The sequence below is a fragment of the Tachyglossus aculeatus genome, chromosome 1, assembly GCF_015852505.1.
Source record: "Tachyglossus aculeatus isolate mTacAcu1 chromosome 1, mTacAcu1.pri, whole genome shotgun sequence".
In the NCBI taxonomy this organism is placed as follows: Eukaryota; Metazoa; Chordata; class Mammalia; order Monotremata; family Tachyglossidae; genus Tachyglossus; species Tachyglossus aculeatus.
This window is the reverse complement of record NC_052066.1, coordinates 139,048,544-139,071,513: the sequence shown is the minus strand read 5'-3', so window position 1 is coordinate 139,071,513 and position 22,970 is coordinate 139,048,544. Positions and strand designations below refer to the sequence as shown.

At 44.9% G+C, this 22,970-nt stretch overlaps 1 protein-coding gene across 3 annotated transcripts in view; it reads left to right on the top strand.

Moving 5' to 3' along the window:
- The window catches only part of ATL2 (atlastin GTPase 2), a 117,931-nt gene that overhangs the window by 47,948 nt on the left and 47,013 nt on the right, over positions 1-22,970 (top strand). For 2 of the 3 annotated variants that reach the window (XM_038751237.1, XM_038751056.1), the window contains exon 2: positions 19,504-19,739. In XM_038751237.1, coding sequence (XP_038607165.1) covers positions 19,539-19,739 — 201 coding nt within the window. In that variant the 5' untranslated portion in view covers positions 19,504-19,538. The other variant, XM_038751143.1, reaches the window with a different exon arrangement.

Sequence of the window (22,970 nt, the reverse complement as noted above, 5' to 3'; positions counted from 1 at the left end):
CACAGATGGAGGGGATAGATTTAGAGAGGAGGTGAGAGATCTCATTTTGAATTACTATAGGGAATATAGCGACAGTCGAGGGTGGAGGAGGAGGAGCCAGGGGTTATTAGGGAGATCACACTTGGTGGTTTCATTTTGTTGATAAAGTATGGGCCAGGTCATTAGGGGAAAGACATGGTGAGGCAGGGGGACAGGAGGTTTGAAGAGGGAGTTAAATGTCTGAAACAGCTGTTGAGGGCAGTGGATATGGGAGTGAATTAGGAAGAAGTATTGTTGTTGAGCAGTTGAGAGGGCCAAATTGAAGCAGGAAAGAATGAATTTGAGGGGGACCAGGTCAGAGATGTCTGGATTTCCACCAACAGCACTCTGCAACTCTGGCACGGGAGCAGAGGACGCAAACTGTGGAGGTGATCGAAGGTTGCACGTTAGTGGTATTAGATTGATGGTGGGACAGGGAGTAAAGAAGTTGAGTTCCGTGTTCAGTGCCTTTAGTGTGTCGATTTGTGCGTTAGGAGAAGGTCGTTTGGGTATGGAGAGGGTAGGACGAGTATAATGTCGGAGAGGGTCAAAAGAATGGAGGTCTATGTTGTGGTGGGAAAAGACACATTTTCAGGGGGTGGATGTATGGGAAGAGAGCAGGAGAGAAGGTTGTTGTCTGTTTGGACTTGCATTGTTCCTAGAGATAATGAACATATCTTTAAACCCTGTAATATTTTGGTGTGTGTCTGCTGTGCTAGAGTATAACATGCTTGATTGTGATTGTGAGCCCCCGCTAGACTGCAAGCGTATGAGCAGTCCATGTCCCACATGGGCTCGGTGTAAATGCCCATTTTACAAATGAGGTAACTGAGGCACAGAGAAGTGAAGTGACTTGCCCGTGGTCACCCAGCAGGCAGGTGGCGGAGCTCTTCTGACTCCCCAGGCCCATGTTGTATCCACTAGGCCATGCTGCTTCTCACAGTTTGGAAGATGTTAACACAAGCATTTTGTTTCATTTCCTTGCTGATGTTATTCTCCTCTAGTTCTGAAACTCTTAATGGTATGTTCTGAGTAACTTAATCTGTGATATTTGTCAAATAACTTAAAGCCGTTCCATCATCACTTTTCAGAAGGTGTACTTCCACAGGCTTTTTTTTTTTCTCACTATATTTAGTCGCCGGAGTTGTCAGAATAACTGAGAACATACCTTTCATTTGTTCTAGTTCCATCAGACCCAACTAGAGAGAGGACTGAATTGGCTAGGGTTGTCATCATGGCTCCTTTCATCATCTCCAAAGCCCTAACTGAGTATTAACCCTGTGTCTAATCCCTTTGTAGGTCCGTACCTTACCCCATGACCAAAACCCCAGAATTTGTTGCCTTCAGAGTTCAGTTTAAAAAGTGTAGGCTTTTAACCAGTCCTAGAAAATCTAACGGAGGAAGTCAGGGACACTTCCGTTTCTTTGTTCATTCACTTCCAATTCAAGTAGGCTAACTTGGCTCAGCGAATTGCAATTGTATTCCGGCGTCTAATTATGTTATACTCTGTCTTGTGTTTGAGCTACCAACTGTTGGAGCCGGGTAAAATGGTTGATTCAGTCAAATTGCTGGCAAAGAATGTAGGCCATAGCTAATCTACCATGTCCCCGTTGCTAGAAGGTTCAGCAACTCCTATCCACTTGCAGTTTTCAGTGAGAAAAACTTTATCGCAGGAGCACTAATTAATACTAATGTTGGTATTCGCTAAACACTTAAGATATTTCAAGCACTGTTCTAAGTGCTGGGGTAGATATAGGCTAAATAGGTTGGACACAGTCCCTGTTCCACTTGGGGCTCACTGTCTTAATCCCCATTTTACAGATGAGGTAACGAAGGCCCAGAAAAGTGAAGTGACTTGCCCAAGGTCACACAGCAGGCAAAGGGTGGAGCTGGGATTAGAACCCAGGTCTTCCTAACTCTCAGGCCGTGCTCTATCCAATAGACCATTCTACTTCTATCAATTACTAGATATGAACGCAAATGGACGCTCCTTGTGTTCATTCGCATGTGAAACACCTTCACGGTAATTTAAGGGATGTGGTTTAGTTGCAAGAAGACTTCGATTGTGCTTAACTGTATAAACATGGAAAGGATCAACGTACAATGTAAACCAAAATCTTTCTTTCTTCCTTGCCTGTTGGTTGGGGAAGAAAATTGAAAGTTAAGGGAGTGGGAGGAGGTGATGTGGTAATATTCTAGACCCAGGAGCTGAAATTATGTTTAGGCCAACTGAATAGTTGGTGGGATCCAGATTATTTCGTCACATTCCTGAGAAGATGAATAAACAGGGTTCAAGTACGTGAAAGCAGATTTTGTGTAAATCAGCCATCCTCCATATCTCCTGGAGATAAAACTTGCTGCCGGGTTGAGGGGGAGAGGAAAGAGGAAGAATTTCATGACATTATTTGCTGGACAGTGGAATAGGCTATTCAAAGAATTTGGTGGGATCTGCTTTGTAAACATCTAGGGTGTTTGAGATTACAGCCCCCTCATAGAAGGAAAAATCTTCAGGGGTGGAGAGAAGAGAAGAGACTAGCCGTAATTGATTTCCCCTTCCTCCTCCCTTTTTGTTCTGGTTTTCCCTGGCCTCTTCCTCTATTTTTGGAGGGGATAAACCAAGGCGATAGGGCAGACAAACTCCTCTCTAGACTGTAAACTCATGGGCAGGGAACATGTCTGCTCATTCTGTTTTATTATACTCTCCCAAGCACTTAGTACCGTGCTCTGCACATAGTAAGTGCTCAAATACCCCCCCAGTGCTTAGAACAGTGTACTTGTACTTCCCAAGCGCTTAGTACAGTGCTCTGAACACAGTAAGCTCAATAAATACGATTGAATGAATGAATGAATGAACAGTGCCTGGTACATAGTAAGCGCTTAACAAATGCCATTATTGTTATTATTATTATTAATTAGCAGGCCCATTCCCTGCCCATGACAAGCTTATCCTCTCCCTCCCCATCCCCCCGCCATACCTCCTTCCCCTCACCACAGCACCTGTATATATGTATATATGTTTGTATGCATTTATTACTCTATTTTATTTGTACATATTTATTCTATTTATTTTATTTTGTTAATATGTTTGGTTTTGTTCCCTCCCCTTCTAGACAGTGAGCCCACTGTTGGGTAGGGACCGTCTCTATATGTTGCCAACTTGTACTTCCCAAGCACTTAGTACAGTGCTCTGCACACAGTAAGCGCTCAATAAATATGATTGAATGAATGAATGAAATACCATTTGTTGGTTGACAGATGGAACTACTTGGCGGGATATACTGTAAATTCTCTGAAGCCTGGAAATTGGAAATGTGTCTACCAACTCTTGTTATCTTCCAAGCATTGAGTACAGTGCTCTGCACACAAAGGGGCGATTAATGCTGTTGATTGACAGACAGTTTTCTCTTGTCAATTTTGGCACCTCACCTGTCTCTAGAGCCCACTGGCAAACTTCTCACCAGGCTGGTTTTTGGCAGGATGCCGGCAACTAGGCAACTTTGAGGACCCTTCCGGCTAGGATTTGGTGACTTCTACCACCGACCAGCAGAAAAATTCCAAATTACCTTTTAGCTGTGGGGTCAGACGCTCCTATACAAGGGACATTCCCAGACTGAGCCCCTTCCTCCCAGACTGAGCCCCTTCCTTCCTCTCCCCCTCGTCCCCCTCTCCATCCCCCCATCTTACCTCCTTCCCTTCCCCACAGCACCTGTATATATGTATATATGTTTGTACATATTTATTACTCTATTCTACTTGTACATATCTATTCTATTTATTTTATTTTGTTAGTATGGTTTTGTTCTCTGTCTCCCCCTTTTAGACTGTGAGCCCACTGTTGGGTAGGGACTGTCTCTATATGTTGCCAATTTGTACTTCCCAAGCGCTTAGTACAGTGCTCTGCACATCGTAAGCGCTCAATAAATACGATTGATGATGATGATGATTTGAGAACTCTTTTATAGAGCCAAAAAGAGCAGAGTCTGTCCTTGCACTCACCGCCCCAGTAAGAATAGCCCTCCCAGCTCTTCCCCCTTCCCCCTCCCAAAGATAGCAAGATTAATTTTAAATGTCAACGAGCACCAGAAGCCTTAAGATGCAAGAGGACGGTATTATATTCTGCTGCTACACATAAGACCCATCATTTTAAAAAAGCCGATGGCTTGATTTTCGTTTACGTGGATGCGCCGTTTCAGCCCTTCCCACGGGGGTCCTGCCAGAATCAAATGTACCAGAGAAATAAGTAGTAATCCCGTGGCTACGCTATCGAATCCACTGCAACAAGTTTAAAAAGCATCGATTCAACTCGTGTACAAGATATTTCGCGTCTTTTTTAAAAAGTGGCAGTTATTAGGCACTTAGTCTTTAGTTAAATGCTGGGGTAAGTACAAGATTGAGTTTGGACACAGTCCCTGTCTGTCTGATGCCATTTTAGAGGTGGAAAAATCGAGACCAAGGACGGTGAGATAATTTGTCCGAGATCACACACTAAGCCACTTGATAGGCCTGGGACTTGACCACCAGTCTCAGCCCCTCTAAACTGTAAGCTTGTTGTGGGCAGGGTATGTGTCTGTTTATTGTAGTATTACACTTTCCCAAGCACTTGGTACAGTGCTCTGCACACAGCAAGTGCTCAATAAGTACGATTGAATGACTCCCCGTCTCGTGTTCTTTCCACCAGGTTATCTCTTCTTGATTTATCGAGAACATTCATCAATGCACTTGAATCCGTGTCCTTTGGACACCTGGTATTTGCCCCACCTTCACTCCCAAGGCATTTAAGCAACATAGCTAGAAATTTTTTATTAATATTACCTTGTGTCTCTCCCTCTAGACTGTAAACTCGGGGTATTGTACTCTGCCAAGCGCTTAGTACAGTGCTCTGTATGCAGTAAGCACTCAATGAATACCCTTGGTTGATTGAGGTGGCTTGTCAAGGGTGGTGATATTTGAGGACCAGTCGAAAACCATTTCTCAAAGTGTAGTTTAAATCGGAAGTGACAGTTGTTCAGTGCTTCTGCAGGTATTTGAATAGCTAAATAGATGCCTGAACAGTTACAACACACGTGCACACATATAAGATTGAATGGAGTTAGTGTGGAACTCCTACCTCACCTCCCTTCTGTCCTTCTCCAGCCCAGCCCGCACCCTCTGCTCCTCTGCCACTAATCTCCTCACCGTACCTCGTTCTCGCCCGTCCCGCCATTGACCCCCGGCCCACGTCATCCCCCGGGCCTAAAATGCCCTCCCTCCCAACATCCGCCAAGCTAGCTCTCTTCCTCCCTTCAAAGCCCTACTGAGAGCTCACCTCCTCCAGGAGGCCTTCCCACACTGAGCCCCCTCCTTCCTCTCCTCCTCCCCATCCCCCCACCCTACTCCTTCCCCTCCCCACAGCACCTGTATATACATTTGTGCTGATTTATTACTCTATTTTACTTGTACATATTTACTATTCTATTTATTTTGTTAATGTTGTGCATTTAGCTTTAATTCTATTTGTTCTGACGACTTCGACACCTGTCTCTGTGTTCTGTTTTGTTGTCCGTCTCCCCCTTGTAGACTTTGAGCCCATTGTTGGGTACAGACCGTCTCTATATGTTGCCGACTTGTGCTTCCCAAGCGCTTAGTTCAGTGCTCTGCACACAGTGAGCACTCAATAAATACGATTGAATGAATGGAATAATAGTACTTCTTTACCGTTGTAATATTTAATGAGATAATAATCCACCTGATTGCCTCAGACTACGATGCCAGGTAAATATGAGGCTTTAGGTTGAGCAGCCTGTTAGGAAAACAACTTAGGGTGTGCTTCCATATGAGTGAGACATTTGAGTAGTAACAGTAATAATAACAATAATGGCATTTCTAGACTGTGAGCCTGCTGTTGGGTGGGGGCCGTCTCTATATGTTGCCAACTTGTACTTCCCAAGCGCTTAGTACCATGCTCCGCACACAGTAAGCGGTCAATAAATACGATTGAATTTATGTGCTTCATATGTGCCAGGCACTGTACTAAGCGCTTGGGGGGCCAAGGGGTGAGGGTAGATAGAATATGTTTTGTTTTGTTGTCTGTCTCCCCCTTCTAGACTGTGAGCCCGCTGTTGGGTAGGGACCGTCTCTCTGTGTTGCCAACTTGGACTTCCCAAGCGCTTAGTCCAGTGCTCTGCACACAGTAAGTGCTCAATAAATACGATTGAATGAATAAATGAATGTTGCCAACTTGTACTTCCCAAGCGCTTAGTCCAGTGCTCTGCACACAGTAAGCGCTCAATAAATACGATTGAATGAATGAATTTAAGTGCTTCATATGTGCCAGGCACTGTACTAAGCGCTTGGGGGGCCGGAGGGGAGGGTAGATAGAATATGTTTTGTTTTGTTGTCTGTCTCCCCCTTCTAGACTGTGAGCCCGCTGTTGGGTAGGGACCGTCTCTAGATGTTGCCAACTTGGACTTCCCAAGCGCTTAGTCCAGTGCTCTGCACACAGTAAGCGCTCAATAAATACGATTGAATGAATAAATGAGCAAGCAAATCAGGTTGGACATTGAGCCCCATGTGGAACAGGGACTCAGTCTCCATCCCCATTTTACAGATGAGGTAACTGAGGCCCGGAGAAGTGAAGTGACTTGCCCAAGGTCACACAGCAGCCAAGTGGGGAAGCCTGGATTTGAACCCATGACATTTTGACTCCCATTCCCATGCTCTGCCCATTACTTCGTGCTGTTTCTCTGCCCCGGGCCTCTCCCTGTGCGTTGTCAGGCCACCCCTGTCGGGTCTGAGCTACCTGTTTTTCCTCCCCATCACTCAGGGCTCCTCCTGTTCCCAACACGCTCAGCACAGACCCGGATGGGGCTAAATGTCGCCGCTGAGCTTCCTTGACCCCGCTTCAACTCCGCAACCTAGTGAGACGGGCGGCTACGGCAGCCTCCCGCCTCCTGCATGCCCTCGGCCCCTCTCCGCTGTGGCTGAGGGAGTTGCCCTCCCTCCCTGTCATCCACAGTCCAATCAATCAATCAGTCGTATTTATTGAGCGCTTACTGTGTGCAGAGCACTGTACTAAGCACTTGGGAAGTCCAAGTTGGCAACATTATAGAGACGGTCCCTACCCAACAGTGGGCTCACAGTCTAGAAGGGCTGTATGTGCCAACCACGCCGCCTTCCCGGGAATAGGCCCCATCCCATCTCCAGCGCTTAGAACAGTGCTTTGCACATAGTAAGCGCTTAACAAATGCCATTATTATTATTCACATAGTAAGCGCTTAACAAATGCCATTATTATTATTATTATTATTATTATTATTATTATTATTATTATTATTATTATTGTCTACGTTCCACAACCCTGGCGGGAAGATCAGCACCTCTCTGCAACGTGAGGCCTCCGTATAACGTCGGGAAGGCCATCTGTGGCCGCGGATGGGGAAGCAGCGTGGCTCAGTGGAAAGAGCCCGGGCTTGGGAGTCAGAGGTCATGGGTTCAAATCCCGGCTCCCCCAATTGTCAGCTGGGTGACTTTGGGCAAGTCACTTAACTTCTCTGTGCTTCAGTTACCTCAAATGGGGATTAAGACTGTGAGCCCCGCGGGGGGCAACCTGATCACCGTGTAAATTCTCCAGTGCTTAGAACAGTGCTTTGCACATAGTAAGCGCTTAATAAATGCTATCATCATTATTATTATGTGCCATGGGCTCTTGACCCCGAGAAGCCTGAAATTCTGCTTTTCTAGCCACAGCTCCCTACCGACTACTGGTTTCCGTTTTGTGTACTGAGTGTTCCTCCTTGACTTTTATGCTGATTTAATGTTTTATTTCATCACTTCTGATGTATCTGTTTCTGGTCCTGTCCCCCACGTACACTCACAGATTGTGAGCTCTTTGAAGGACAGTGTCTGTGTCTTAATTTCCTCCTAGTAGTTCCAATAACATTAAAGTGTTCATGTGCCGAGCATTTCTTGGTGCTTAGTACAGCACTCTGAATGCAGTAAGAGCTTAATAAATACTATTCCTGCTAGGGAAGCAGCGTGGTCTAATGGATAGATTATGGGCTCCGGAGGATCTGGGTTCTAATTCCCACTCCTCCACCATTTGTCTGCTGTGTGATCTTGGGCAAGTCACTTAACTTCTCTGGGCCTCCATTTCCTCATCTGTAAAATGGAGATTGACTGTCAGCCCCATGTGGGACAGGGACTGTGTCCAACCCGATTATCTTGTGTCTATCCCAGCACTTAATGCAGTGTTTGGCAATTAGTAAGTGCTTAACAGATACCACAATAATTATTATCATCATCATCGTCTGTATTTATTGAGCTTTTGGTGCAGAGCAAGAAGACTCTCTCCATTTGATTGTAAACTGAGTGCAGGGACAGACATAGATTATGTAACTACAGTGGAGATAAGGGTGAAAATTTATTATTATTATTATTACATGGTGTTTATTAAGTGCTTACTATGTGCCAGGCCACTGTTCTAAACACTGGGGTAGATACAAGATAATCAGGTTGGACATAGTTTCTGTCCCACCTGGGATCTCAGTCTTAATCCCCATTTTACAGATGAGGTCACTGAGGCTGAGTAGAAGTGAATAGACGTGCCCAAGGTCACATAGCAGACAGAGCCGGATTAAGTGGCAAGAGCCTGGGCTTGGGAGTCAGAGGTCATGTGTTCTAATCCCAGCACCGCCACTTGTCAGCTGTGTGACTTTGGGCAAGTCACTTCACTTCTGAGCCTCAGTTCCCTCATCTGGAAAATGGGGATGAAGACTGTGAGCCCCACGTGGGACCACCTGATCACCTTGTAGCCCCCCAGCACTTAGAACAGTTTTTTGCACATAGTAAGCGCTTAACAAATACCATTATTATTATTATTGTTATGTCCTTCTGACCATCAGACCGGTGTTCTATTCACTAAGCCAAGATGCTGTAAGGCCCTGCGTTGCTGGCTTTTTGGAGTAACTGCATGGTGTCAAAAATATGGTGCTACTGTTTTACTTTGGTAGCGTCGAGGAGAGTCAAGCTGGGTGCAGTTGCTTGTTAACTCATTGCTTTTGGCCCATTTTCAGGAAACTCTGTTCCGTGTGTAGACCTGGTTCCTAGTAGGGGATCACACTTGCTATATACCCACTCCAACTGTTTATGGGCGATTCCTGCTGGCTCCTTAATTCACTAGAAGAAGTGAACAGAAAGACCGGCAGATGTCTGGAGAACTAAGGTTCATGTGTCCAACCCAATTTGCTTGTATCCACCCCAGTGCTTAATATAATGTCTGGCATGTTGTAAGCGCTTGACAAATACCAGTATTATTATTATCATCATTATGCTTTCCACTAGAAGATGGTGCCCCTCTCAGGGTCGCACCTGGACAGTTTCCAGTACTCTACCATTCTTGTCTGTGGGAGAGAGAGTCAAGCAGAGGCCTACCTATTCCTTTATCTTGTGTCTATCCCAGCACTTAATGCAGTGTTTGGCAAATAGTAAGTGCTTGACAAATACCACAGTAATTATTATCATCATCATCATCATCTGTATTGAGCTTTTGGTGCCGAGCAAGAAGACTATCTCCATTAGATTGTAAACTGAGTGCAGGGACAGACATAGATTATGTAACTACAGTGGAGATAAGGGTGAAAACATTATTATTATTACATGGTGTTTATTAAGTGTTTACTATGTGCCAGGCCACTGTTCTAAGCGCTGGGGTAGATACAAGATAATCAGGGTGGACATAGTTTCTGTCCCACATGGGATCCCAGTCTTAATCCCCATTTTACAGATGAGGCTGAGTAGAAGTGAATAGACGTGCCCAAGGTCACATAGAGCGGATTAAGTGGCAAGAGCCTGGGCTTGGGAGTCAGAGGTCATGGGTTCTAATCCCAGCTCCGCCACTTGTCAGCTGTGTGACTTGGGGCAAGTCACTTCACTTCTCTGGGCCTCAGTTACCTCATCTGGAAATATGATGGTGGCTAGCAAGTGGAAGGCAATCTGCTACAAGTCAAAACCCACCCATGCTGGGCAGCGGCGATATGGGAGAGAATCGAGGGCAGAGACTCAGTGGTCAACCACTTATTTATTTTTTGTCAAGAAAACTCTCTGGATCCGCTACCAGAATGATCGCAGTTGGAGGTGGGGTGTTCTGAGAGAGATATGTCCATGGCATCGCTATGGGTTGGAGATGACAGCATAAGACAAGATAAGAAGATGGGGAGAGATGGAAAGCTTAAATCAGTTAATTTTTCAGTGACTTGAGAGTTTCCACTTAGGGCTTAAAAGGCCAAATGTTGACTTTCTAGGCTCTTACTTGTCCCTTCCTAGTCCTAATCTCCATTCCTGTGCTTAAAATGAAAAGTCGGCACTTCTGCCCTGGAGTTGTTACAGAAACTCAACATATAGTTCAGGGCTTCTCCTGAGGGACTCGTGGCATTTTTCTGTCAAAAGCTCACATTCCCAGCAGCTTTTAGGTCCGAGATCTGTTGAGGTCATTATAGGTGGCAAAGCAGAACTGGGTTTTGGTGCTTAAAAGTTTCATTATAGGTGGCAAAGCAGAATTGGGTTCGTTTTAAGTCAGCCAGACTCATTTTGACTTTGTAAAGTCCCTTCGAGTTTCCAGTGAATGTAATCCCCCTGTTGATGGGGCAACTATGCCAGACACCTGTCTACATGTTTTGTTTTGTTGTCTGTCTCCCCCTTCTAGCCTTTGAGCCCGTTGTTGGGTAGGGACCGTCTCTATATGTTGCTGACTTGTACTTCCCAAGCGCTTAGTACAGTGCTCAGCGCACAGTAAGCGCTCAATAAATACGCCTGAATGAATGAATGAATGTCAGTAACATTAGAAGAAGGCCTCAACAGGTGCTCCCTGGCTTCCAGTCAACTTGCTAGCTCCAGCTGGCTTTCTTTTCCCCCCTCTTTTCTCCCCACCTCCTCCCCTTAAGTGACACGGTGGCCACCAGAGTGGCTCTCCAGGCCACCAGACTGCACTGCTCTGGGATTGGATTTTGGGTTTATTTACTGGGGGAACACAGAGATTGCAGTGCCCAGAGGTTGGGTGAGAATTTGGGACCTCGCCTTGCCCAGAATTGTTGTATTGCTATTGAGTTGTTAATCTCCTGTCAGTAAGGTCTGTTTTGTTTAGGGAACACCTTTCTAATGGTCTCTTGATGTAACAGTTTGAAGGGAGCAATCAGATCTGGGCCATTTCCAGAGTAAAGGTTTTGTTGAGGGCAAGGCCTTTTAGAATTCCTTTCCTCCCTCCTACTTTGCTCCCTCCTCCCCTTTGCTTTCTCCCTGTTTAGTCTCACTTCTCTCTCTAAAGGATTTCTTCCTTAGGCTTTCTTATGGAGAAGCAGCGTGGCTCAGTGGAAAGAGCACGGGCTTTGGAGCCAGAGGTCATGGGTTCGAATCCCGGCTCCGCCACGTGTCTGCTGTGTGACCTTGGGCAAGTCACTTAACTTCTCAGAGCCTCAGTTACCTCATCTGTAAAATGGGGATAATAACTGTGAGCCCCATGTGGGACAACCTGATCACCTTGTATCCCCCCAGCGCTTAGAACAGTGCTTTGCACATAGTAAGCGCTTAACAAATGCTATTATTATTATTATCCCAACTCTGCCTCCAAAGTTCTGGCTAAGAGTCTTTCTGTATCCCTGGGAGACGCACAGGATCAGATCCTCAGAGGCTTTCCCTTCTTTATGGACATTTCCCTTGCGCTGCCTGCTTCTCCTTCCTATCCCTCCCCCATCCCCTCAAGAGTGTTTTTGGTACCCTTGAGAGGCTTGTAATTTAGAAAAACAGCACGATCTAGTGGAAAGAGCCAGGGCTTGGAAATCAGAGGACCTGGGTTCTAATCCCAGCTCTGCCAGTTGCTTCCTGTGTGCCCTTGGACGAGTCAGTTAATTTCTTTATGCCTCAGTTTTCTCAACTCTAAAATGGGGTTTAAATACCCTTTCTCCCTCCTACTTACATCGGGAGCCCCATGTGGGACAGGGACTGTGTCCGGCCTAACTAATTTGTGCCTATTCTAGCACTTAAGAACAGTGTTTGACACATAGTAAGCATTTAACAAATACCACAACCCCCCTCCCCACCAGAAAACAAAAAAAACCCTTCTCCGCTGGCAAGGAGACTGTCTGGAAACTTCTGTGCTTAGAATCGTGGACCTGGTGGCCGGCTGGACCTAAAGGAAAAATTTTGCAACTTTGGACCTAAAGGATTCGGAGCTGGCCTGAAGGGAGGCGGGGTAGGGGCAGCTTGTTTCTTGTGTCCAAGTACATGTGGTTCAGCATTCCAGATTTTGCTAGCCCTATAAGGATAATGAAAACAGTTATTTTAAAAGAAAGGCCGGGGCCGTGGGGGTGGGGGATGTGATCTGTGAAAATCAAGTTTGAAGAAATAATAATTGGTAAGCGTTTACTATGTATCAAGCACTGTTCTAAGCGGTGGGATAGAGGCAAGCTAATCAGGTTGGACACAGTCCCTGTCATTCATTCAATCATATTTATTGAGCGCTTACTGTTTGCAGAGCACTGTACTAAGCACTGTTCCCATATGGGGCTCACAGTCTTTAGTCCCATTTTACAGGTGAGGTAACAGAGGCCCAGAGAAGTGAAGTGACTTGCCCCAGGTCACACAGCAGATAAGTGACAGGGCCAGGATTAGAACCCAGGTCCTTCTGACTCCCAGCTCCATGCTCTGTCTACTAGGCCATGCTGCTTCCCTTCCTTTACATTCTTACCTTTTTTACAGAGAGAATCTGTAAAAATCCACTGGTCGCAGTACCTTGCCTAATCTGCTCAGTTTTAGTTTAGCACCTAAAAACAATCCTGAAGAACAGAAGAGGCGTACATTCTCTTAAATAGTGAGCATCATTAGTTTCCAGTTTCTGAAACTCTTTGCGCATATCCAAGACAGGCATTTAAAACAGAGGTGCCAAAATGGATTTTTTGGATTGTGAAATCTCAGCCTATTGAGAGAATGAGAAAAATCCGAGGTCGTTTGACAGCTGATCACTTATTTTTAGATTCGAACGAATGATGAATTCCAGAAGTTGGTGCTCGTTTCTTTATCAAAAATCTTGAGGTGAGCAGTGGGAGGACTTCCAAAAGTTGCTTGCAGAGAATGCACAAGTGAACTTCTTCAGGAACACAGCCATTGACGTTTGTTCCCAGAGCAGATTCTTTCACTTCCCCCCGGCTGAATTGCTTCTGATGGCTAGTTCATTCATTCATTCATTCATTCAATCGTATTTATTGAGCGCTTACTGTGTGCAGAGCACTGTACTAAGCGCTTGGGAAGTGTGAGCCCGGGATCACTTTGGGGCCCAGAATGGAGCATAACTTGAAATTCTGTGTTTGAAACACTTGGTAAGTGACGTTCAGGGTGGAAGGGACCGTTTTGAGCCATCACATGTAACAGATTTAGGGATGGAGCCTAATCTGTTTTATCGGTTGAAGTTCCCAGGTCTGCCATTCTCGGAGTGCTTTCCCGCTGCTGATAGCCTTGCTGACTGTCAGTAAGTCATATTTATTGAGCACTATAGTAAGCACTTGGAAGAGGATAATAGAATAATAGAACAGAAGCATTTGTGGACTACCACCTGCCCAAACCCACACAAACTAACCCATTAAGAAGCTGTATTTATAGGCACCGTCACAAAGATTTCTTCTGTGGTAAGGTGGTTGGTTTCTCAGCAGGTTTCTTTGTCGTACACAACTTGTAACTCTACCTATCTTTCAGTGTTGTAAAAGGTCATAAGAAAAGCCTCAGTTAAAGGTCAAAATCAAAGCTGCACAATGAACCACTCTTAAAAGGGAAAGATCTGCCGCATTCTACCAGTAGGCTGAAAGTGGGGGCAGTTCATTCAGTCGTATTTGAGCGCTTACTATGTGCAATCAATCAATCAATCAATTGTATTTATTGAGTGCTTACTGTGTGCAGAACACTGTACTAAGTGCTTGGGAAGTACCAGCTGGCAACATATAGAGACAGTCCCTACCCAACAGTGGGCTCATAGTCTAAAAGGGGGAAAGTACTGTATTAAGTGCTTGGGTGAGTACGGGATAAAAGACACATTCCCTACCCACAGCGATCATATAGTCTAGTCAGGGAGACAGGCAATAAGTGAGGAAGCTGGAACTGCCTAATAATAATAATAATACTGGTATTTGTTAAGCGCTTACTATGTACAAAGCACTGTTCTAAGCGCTGGGGGATACAAGGTGATCAGGTTGTCCCACGTGGGGCTCAGTCTTAATCCCCATTTTACAGATGAGGTCACTGAGGCACAGAGAAGTTGTGTCTTGCCCAAAGTATAGCGTTCTGCACACAGTAAGTACTCAATAAAAGATTGATTCAGCGTATCTACCCCAAGGCTCAGAACAGTGCCTGACACGTAACGAATACTGTAAAACAAACTGTTTTGAAGTAAAAGGAGTGTTCCAGAATTAGCAAAAGTTACCAGCCACCCGTCTGAGCCCTCCAGGGCCCTGGGGAGAAGTAGATTGAAGGAGAGGAAGTGGAGGATGTCTTTGCTTTACAAAGATTTTGTAGAACGTAGCACTCTCCCTTTCAAAGTGATGTCTTTTGCTGCACGTTTCTAATCAGTGGCACCAATGAGGGCCTTAGAGCACACGTTGGCTTTTAGTGGGGTTTCTAAAATGCACTTTCTGCAAGTTAACTCGTGACTTTCAGTGAATTGGCTTACGACTTTCAGTTACCTTAAGAGCTTTTTTGTCCCTAGCTTGTTCACGACAAACAGCAGGAAGCATGTAACATCAATATTTACGCTTTGGTTGTGAACTTTTAGTAGCTCTCAGGAGGGGAAAGGATACAAATCTAACTTGCTCTTTCGAAATTACTCTCCCAAGCGCTTAATACAGTGCTCTGCACATAGTAAGTGCTCAATAAATACCATTGATTGTCCTGCCCTAAGGCTTGGAAGAGTGCTTGGCATGTAGTAAGTGCTTTGCGAGTACCACAATTACTATTACTCTGGCTTTGATCTGCACAGAGGACAACTATGGTTTTTTTTTTTTTCCTGTTTGTTTTTTAGTTTTCATGTCTTGTTTTTGCATTTCATGGTTTTCTGAGTATCCTACGCAACCACAGCTTAGAAGTGTGATTGTGGTATCTGCTGCTGTTCAGGTGGTAGAGAGATTCCAGTCAGTGATCACAAACTGCATCTGTCCTCCCGGTCTGTTAAACAGTTGGGCATTTGCAGGGGTTGGGCAAGAGAATGTGGATGACTCTAGGCAAACCATCCCCACTACCACCACAGCAGCTTCAGCATGTGATCTGTGAACCCCTTTTTAATCAATTGGTGGTACTTAATGAGCATTTACTATATGCAGAGCACTTCACTAAGTGCTTGGGAGAGTACAGTGCAGCAGAATTAGCAGACATGTTACCTGACTATAATGGCCTTGCAGTCTGTTTTTTAATGATATTTGGTAAGTGCTTACTATGTGCCAGGCAATGTACTAAGCACTGGGATTGGACCCAGCCCCTGTCCCACGTGCAGCTCAGTCTTAATCCCCATTTTACAGATGATGTAACAGGCACTGAGAAGTTAAATGCCTTACCCAGAGTCACACAGGCAAGCGGCAGAGATGGGATTAGAAATCAGATCTCTCTGATTTCCCAAGCCCTTGCTCTATCCATTAGGCCACGCTGTTTCTGCATCTTGAGGAGGAGACAGACATAAATGTGAATAAGTAAGCAATTTATAATTTATACTTCAAAGATATGAGCCTAGGTGCTGTGAGGTTGGTGAATATCAGGTGTCCAAAGGTCACAGATCGAAGTGCATAGATGACACAGAAGGGAGAATGAGCTGGGGAAAAGAGGGTTTAAAGGCCTCTTGGAGAAGATATGACCTTTAATAATGCTTTGAAGGTGAAGAGAGTGGTAGTCTTAGCGTATGTGAAGGAGGAGGGAGCGAGTTCCAGGCTAGAGAGAGATGTGGCCAAGTAGACAAGATCAGGACATGGTGAGTAATCTGACACTAGAGGAGTGTTGCATTGTCGTGTCCTGACCCCCTCTTCCTCCTGGTGTGGGCCGCAATCGCTGATTACAACCCGGTCACGCCCCCCTAAAAATCTCCTATTTCCTCCTCAAGAATCTGAATGGGGCATTTATGTGATGGATACAATTAGTTGAATAAATATAGTACATGAAATGGAGGCTTTTGACTCTCCAAGCTTAAACTGAAGTACTGAAAAATTATCCTGCTGTGAGAAGCAGCGTGGCTCAGTGGAAAGAGCACGGGCTTTGGAGTCAGAGGTCAGGGGTTCAAATCCCGGCCTGCCAACTGTCAGCTGTGTGGCTTTGGGCAAGTCACTTCACTTCTCTGTGCCTCAGTTACTTCATCTGTAAAATGGGGATTAAGATTGTGAGCCCCACATGGGATAACCTGATCACCTTGTATCTCCCCAGCGCTTAGAACAGTGCTTTGCACATAGTAAGTGCTTAACAAATACCATCATTATTATTATTATCCTGCTGCAATTAAGCTTTAAATAGTTCTAGGCAGAACTGCCATGGAATAAACTTTCCCATTGTCCCAGTTAACACTGTACTTAGGGGTGAAACCGTAGCTGGATAACTAGGTCTCCGAGCTTTTCCTGTACTGGACGTGGCAATGATAGCAGGTTCTGATTCCCCTTCTGTCAACCAATCAATCAATCAGTGGTATTTATTGAACACTTATCGTCTACAAAGAACTTGAGAGTACAATACAACAGAGTTGGACACGTTCCTGATATAGTCTAGAGGGGGGAGACAGGCATTAAAATAAGTTAGGGATTTTTCAGTAAATGCTGTGGGGCTGAAGATGGGGTAAATGCCGTTGTCCAAAGGGCAAAAATTCAAGTGCCGCAGAGGGAGAGGGTGTGGAAAGAGTGGTAATCGGGGAAGACCTCTTGGAGGAGATGTGACCTTAAGGCTTAGAAGGATGGGGAAAGTGGTGGTCTGGCGTATATTGAAGGGGTGGGATTTCCAGGCCAGAGGGAGGAGATGTAGGATAGGGGTTGGTGGGGAGGTAGATGAGATTGAGGCAGCAAGCTGGCACTGGGGGAGCCAAGTTTACTGACTGGACTGTGATATATCAGTAAGGTAGGGTAGGAGGGGGCAAGGTGATTGAGTGCCCTAAAGCCAAGGGTAAGGAGTTTCTGTTCGATGGGGAAGTGAATGGGCAACCCCTCGACGTTCTTGAGGAGTGGGAGAAACATGGACTCAACAGTTTTTCAGAAAAATGATCTGGGCAGCAGAGAGAAGTATAAGGTGACAGGAGGCTGATCCAGTAGTTACCGTAGTAACAGTTTGGCTAGAGTGGAAAGGGCCGAGTTTAGCGAGGTGAAGGTAGAACTGACAGGATTTGTTGACAGACTGAATATGTGGGCTACGTGAAGGAGAGGAGTAAAGGACAATGCCAAGGTCATGGGGCTGTGAGATAGGGAGGATAGTAATACTGTATACAGCGATGGTAAGGACAAGGTTTGAGTTCTGTTTTGGACACGTTGAGTCATCTTCATCCCTGAAGGTAATAATAATAATAATAATGGCATTTGTTAAGCACTCACTATGTGCAAAGCACTGTTCTAAGCGCTGGGGGGATACAAGGTAATCAGGTTGTCCCACATGGGGCTCACAGTCTTAATCCCCATTTTACATATGAGGAGGTAACTGAGGCCCAGAGAAGTTAAGTGACTTGCCCAGAGTCAAAGAGCATGGGCTTTGGAGTCAGAGGTCATGTGTTCAAATCCCATCTCCGCCACTTGTCAGCTGTGTAACTTTGGGCAAGTCACTTAGCTTCTCGGTGCCTCAGTTACCTCATCTGTAAAATGGGGATTAAGACTGTGAGCCCCACGTGGCACAATCTGATCACCTTGTAACCTTCCCAGCGTTTAGAACAGTGCTTTGCACATAGCACTTAATAAATGCCATTAATAATAATAATAATAATAATGATGGTATTTGTTAAGTGCTTACTATGTGCAAGGCACTGTTCTAAACGCTGGGGGGATACAAGGTGATCAGGTTGTCCCACGTGGGGCTCACAGTCCTAATCCCCATTTTCCAGAGGAGGGAACTGAGGCCCAGAGAAGTGAAGTGACTTGCCCAAAGTCACACAGCTGACAATTGGCGGAGCCGGGATTAGAACCCATGACCTCTGACTCCCAAGCCCGGGCTCTTTCCACTGAGCCAGGCGTACCCTCCCCGTGCCAACTAATCCTCTTTTTCCCCATGCAGTCCTGGGAGGGCAAATGTAGGTAAAGGGCTCTTGGGATGTTGGGTGAGGATGTGGATTTCTAGACTCCTATTTAGAGCATGCTATTAAGGAATTCACACATGCTTATTGGTCCACCAATAAATCGTGAGGGATTCCACCTTCCCTGTTGTCGCTCTTGTCATCCTGCCCAGGGAAGGAGGGAAGGCTCTGAGCAGGCCCCCTATGTTGGTCCCCAAATGGGTAATCATTTCCTAAAGCCCCTCTTTGCCTCAACTCTAAAGGGGATTTTCAAAAATATTTTCCTTGAAACATTCCCAAAGCACAGGTCAAGGAGCTATACTGTCCAAGGAAAGTTTAACTTGTTGGAGGGGGACACTGCCTTTTGAGACTAAAAGCAATCAATATGAAAACTAAAGAGTTCTATTTTTAAGCACTGTAAATCGCTTTTTATATTGCACTGTCACCATTTTCAGATGTCTAATATCAGACCCCTCGCCGGGAAAGCCACATTAGTGGCTAATTAAGTGATTAAGTCAAAACCACAGAGTGACCCTAAAAACGCTTGCAATGCTATTAGATTTCAATGTCAACTGTTCCCAAACTCCCTTGAAATTTGAGAACACCCCAGAATCTGATGTTTTTAGTTTGGTTCTTGTTTGGTGCTGTAATTATAAGTTTGGTGCTGTAAAACTCATAATCCTCTAGTATACTAGTGCAACGTGGAAAAATCCACTACACCAGTTGCTCACTGACCAACTAAATCGTCAACCCTTCAAATGTGGGAGGTCTAGAGCAGCTCTCTGAATAGTTTGGGGAAGTAAATCCTTACTGAAATGTCACTGTTTAATTTTCCTTCTCTCCTCTTCCCTCCCTTCCCCTCCTCCCCCTCACACTCTCCTGTTGCCTTTCTTCTAGGTCAAAATTATAAAGTGCCATTATAATACAGCTTAAGTTTAATAACATTTCCGAAGAATACCTAGGAATCTCCCTTTTAACTTAAAGATGACCCAGGCGTGGTATTTGTGCTTCTTTAGGTGCAAGTTGTAAGTGCAGTGTGCCTGGTTTCTGAAAATTTGTCTAATTTGATGAGGAGTGACCCTGCTGTTTTAGGGAGTGAGAAATCAGCATGTAACTGAGAACATGGCTTTATATAACTACCCTCAGATGATCTCCAATAACAGCAGAGTCACCAGTAGCGGCCATTTAACCGTGTTGCATTTGTGCTTCAGTAAGTAGCCCGAGGCGGGAAAAATAATTGATTTTTCTTCTGTTACTAGGAGAGGAGGAGGACCTGGTGAATTCTGACGAGGTTATGAAGAAGCCATGTCCAGTTCAGATTGTTCTTGCGCATGAAGATGACCATGACTTTGAACTAGATGAAAAGGCTTTGGAAGACGTTTTACTACAGGAGCACATACGGGATCTCAACATTGTTGTGGTGTCTGTGGCAGGAGCGTTTCGAAAAGGGAAATCTTTCCTACTGGATTTCATGCTTCGATATATGTACAGCCAGGTGAGGATCTCAACATTGTTGTGGTGTCTGTGGCAGGAGCGTTTCGAAAAGGGAAATCTTTCCTACTGGATTTCATGCTTCGATATATGTACAACCAGGTGAGGAGTGTTTCTCTTCAGTTGAGCCCCCGTTTATTCAATATATAAAGTGGTGTTGACTCTTAAGAACATGTATTCAGTCAGTCACCGCCTAGGATTCTTGGTAAATGCACTCTCTCCCACCCGGGAACTTCTCCAGCCTCTGTCATTGTTCTTCAGCTGAGAAGCGGTGTGGCCTAGAGGGTAGAGCATGGGCCTGGGAACCAGAAGGACCTGGGTTCTAATCCCGGCTCCGCCATGTGTCAGCTGTGTGACCGTGGGCAAGTCACTTCACTTCTGTGCCTCGGTTATCTCATCTGTAAAATAGGGATTGAGATTGTGAGTCCCACGTGGGACAGGGACTGTGTCCAAACCGATAATCTTGTATCTGTCCCACCGCTTGGCACATAGTTCCTGCTTAACCAATGCCGTCATTATTATTATTATTATTATTTGATTGGTGGACTTCTGTTTTCTGAGAAACAGTCAAAATGGGACAGAAGAAGAATGAGTATGTATTCTAGTAGCTGAGTGCCCTCAGGGACAATGAATTTAATCCAGTTTCACCCAAATGTGCTTGCCAAACCGGATTGCCTAAACTCCTGGAACAGGATTTCGTATGCTGGGTGTTGCCTAATCTGCAGGGAAGAAAGGCCTGGGAAATCAATCAATAGCCCTATTGACTCCCTGCTGTATGCAGAGCACTCTACTAAGTGCTTGGTTGAGTTCAGAAGACTTAGAACACATGCTCCTATTTCTTAGGCAGGAAAGAGCCCGTTGTTGGGTAGGGACCGTCTCTATCTGTTGCCAAATTGTACTTTCCAAGCACTTAGTGCAGTGCTCTGCACACAGTAAGTTCTCAATGAACACGATTGAATGAATGAAAGCTTATGTTTGGGCCTTGAAGCCTTTAATCAAGCTGGTCAATCCATCAATGGAATTTGAGTGCTTACTGTGTGTACAGCACTGTACTAAGCGTTTGGGGGAATACAACAGAACAGAGCTGGTAGACATGGTTTTCTGCCCACAAGAAGAGGAGACCAACATCAATAGAAATAAATTATGGATATGAACCCAAGTGCCTTGGGGCTGAGGGTGAGGTGAATATTAAGTGCTTTAAAAGGGTATAGCGCAAAGTGAAATAGGGGAAATGAGGGCTTGATCGGGGAAGGCCTCTTGGAGTAGATAAGATTTTAATAAGGTGGGAAGCGTGATGGTCTGTCATATTTGGAGGGGGGAGGGAGTTCCAGGGCAGAGGAGCAGCGTGGCTCAGTGGAAAGAGCACGGGCTTTGGAGTCAGAGGTCATGGGTTCAAATCCTGGCTCTGCCACATGTCTGCTGTGTGACCTTGGGCAAGTCACTTAACTTCTCTGAGCCTGTTACCTCATCTGTAAAATGGGGATAAAGACTGTGAGCCCCACGTGGGCTCACAACTTGATCGCCTTGTATCCCCTCCCCCAGCGCTTAGAACAGTGCTCTGCATGTTCATTCATTCATTGTCGTATTTATTGAGTGCTTACTGTGTGCAGAGCATTGTACTAAGCTCTTGGGAAGTACAAGTTGGCAACATATAGTAAGCGCTTAACAAATGCCATCATTATCATTATTATTAGGTGGGAATGGGGTCGACAGTGAGTTACGTGGGATGGGTTGTACTTTCTAATCGCTTAGTACGGTGCTCTGCACACAGTAAGCGCTCGATAAATATGATTAAATGAAGGAATGAACAAGCTGGCCACTAGAGTGATGTGTTTGGGCTGGGCTGAAGCAGGGAATCAGTGATTTCTGAAAATCTGAAGATGAGGAGTGGGGGAAACGTGGACTGAACTTTTTTTTAGAAAAACCATCAGGGCAGCAGAGTGAAGTATGACCTGGAGTTTGGAGAGACAGGAGTCAGGGAGGTCAGTGAGGAGGCTGATATAGTAACCAAAGTCGGGGGATAGAACTGATTTCAGCAGTAGTACATTTAATTCTAAATGGCATTTAATTCTGAGTGGTTCTGCTCTTCAGGCCTCAGGGCTGTAACAAATGTAAATCATTGCCTCTTAGAGAAACAAAACTGGAAAAGAATCCTGAAAAGCTATTTAATCTGATTAAACTCTCCAGGAAATATTTTTTTGTATTAAAATTAAGACCTCAAGAGATGAAGCACTCCTTCCTTGGTAGCCTGTTCGAAAGTTTATTACACTGAGAGTCAAGAAATTACCACAAATGCCGTCCTGTTGAAAGTTAGATCACTTCAATTATAATTTAGTATTAATCCCATGTGGCTACAGCTCCCCTGGAACTGGAGCAAATACTTGTCTCTAAAATGTCTTTACCACCATTTAGAGCAATAAAGACGTGTCTTTGCCATTAACTTTTTGCTGCCTCACAACAGGCTCATTTGAGCTTTCCTTTTGTAATCTAAAATATAACATAAAATGTAGTTTAAATAAATCACGGAAGTCAGAAGCCATCATTTTTAAGTCTACAGTTTTATTAATCTGACAGTCAAGGATCAAGCAGTTTTATTTATTGAGTGCTTACTGTCTGCAGAGCATTTACCACAAATGCCATCCGTCTTGCTGGAAGCCGACCGCTTGAATTACAGTTTAGCATTAATCCCAATGGTTACAACCCCTCTGGACCTGGAACAAGTAATTATCTGTAAAGTGTCTTAGCGTACCACCATTTAGAGCAAAAAAGACGTGACTTTGCCATTTACTTTTTGCCTCCTCACAGTAGACTCGTTTGATCTTTCCTTTGGCAGTATCAAAGCATAAAGCACAGTTTAAATAAGTCACTCGAGGCAGAAACCATTATTTTTAAACGAACCTACAGTACCAGCAGCAGGTGTTGCTTTTCGGGCAGCCCGGACGAAACCGTTGCGGTGTATTGCCAGTGGCAGAGCTAGGTGGGTGAGCGGGCACAGTGGGGAAGAGGACTTAGGGTGGCACCGATTCCAGATTGTGTTTCCAGCCCGTCTATTCCAGGAGCTTCTGATTTATGTGTGTTAGAGCCCCGAAGACTTGAATATTTATTTATTTGACTTGTACATATTTATTCTATTTATTTTATTTTGTTAATATGTTTTGTTTTGTTCTCTGTCTCCCCAATCAATCAATCGTACTTATTGAGCACTTACTGTGTGCAGAGCACTGTACTAAGCACT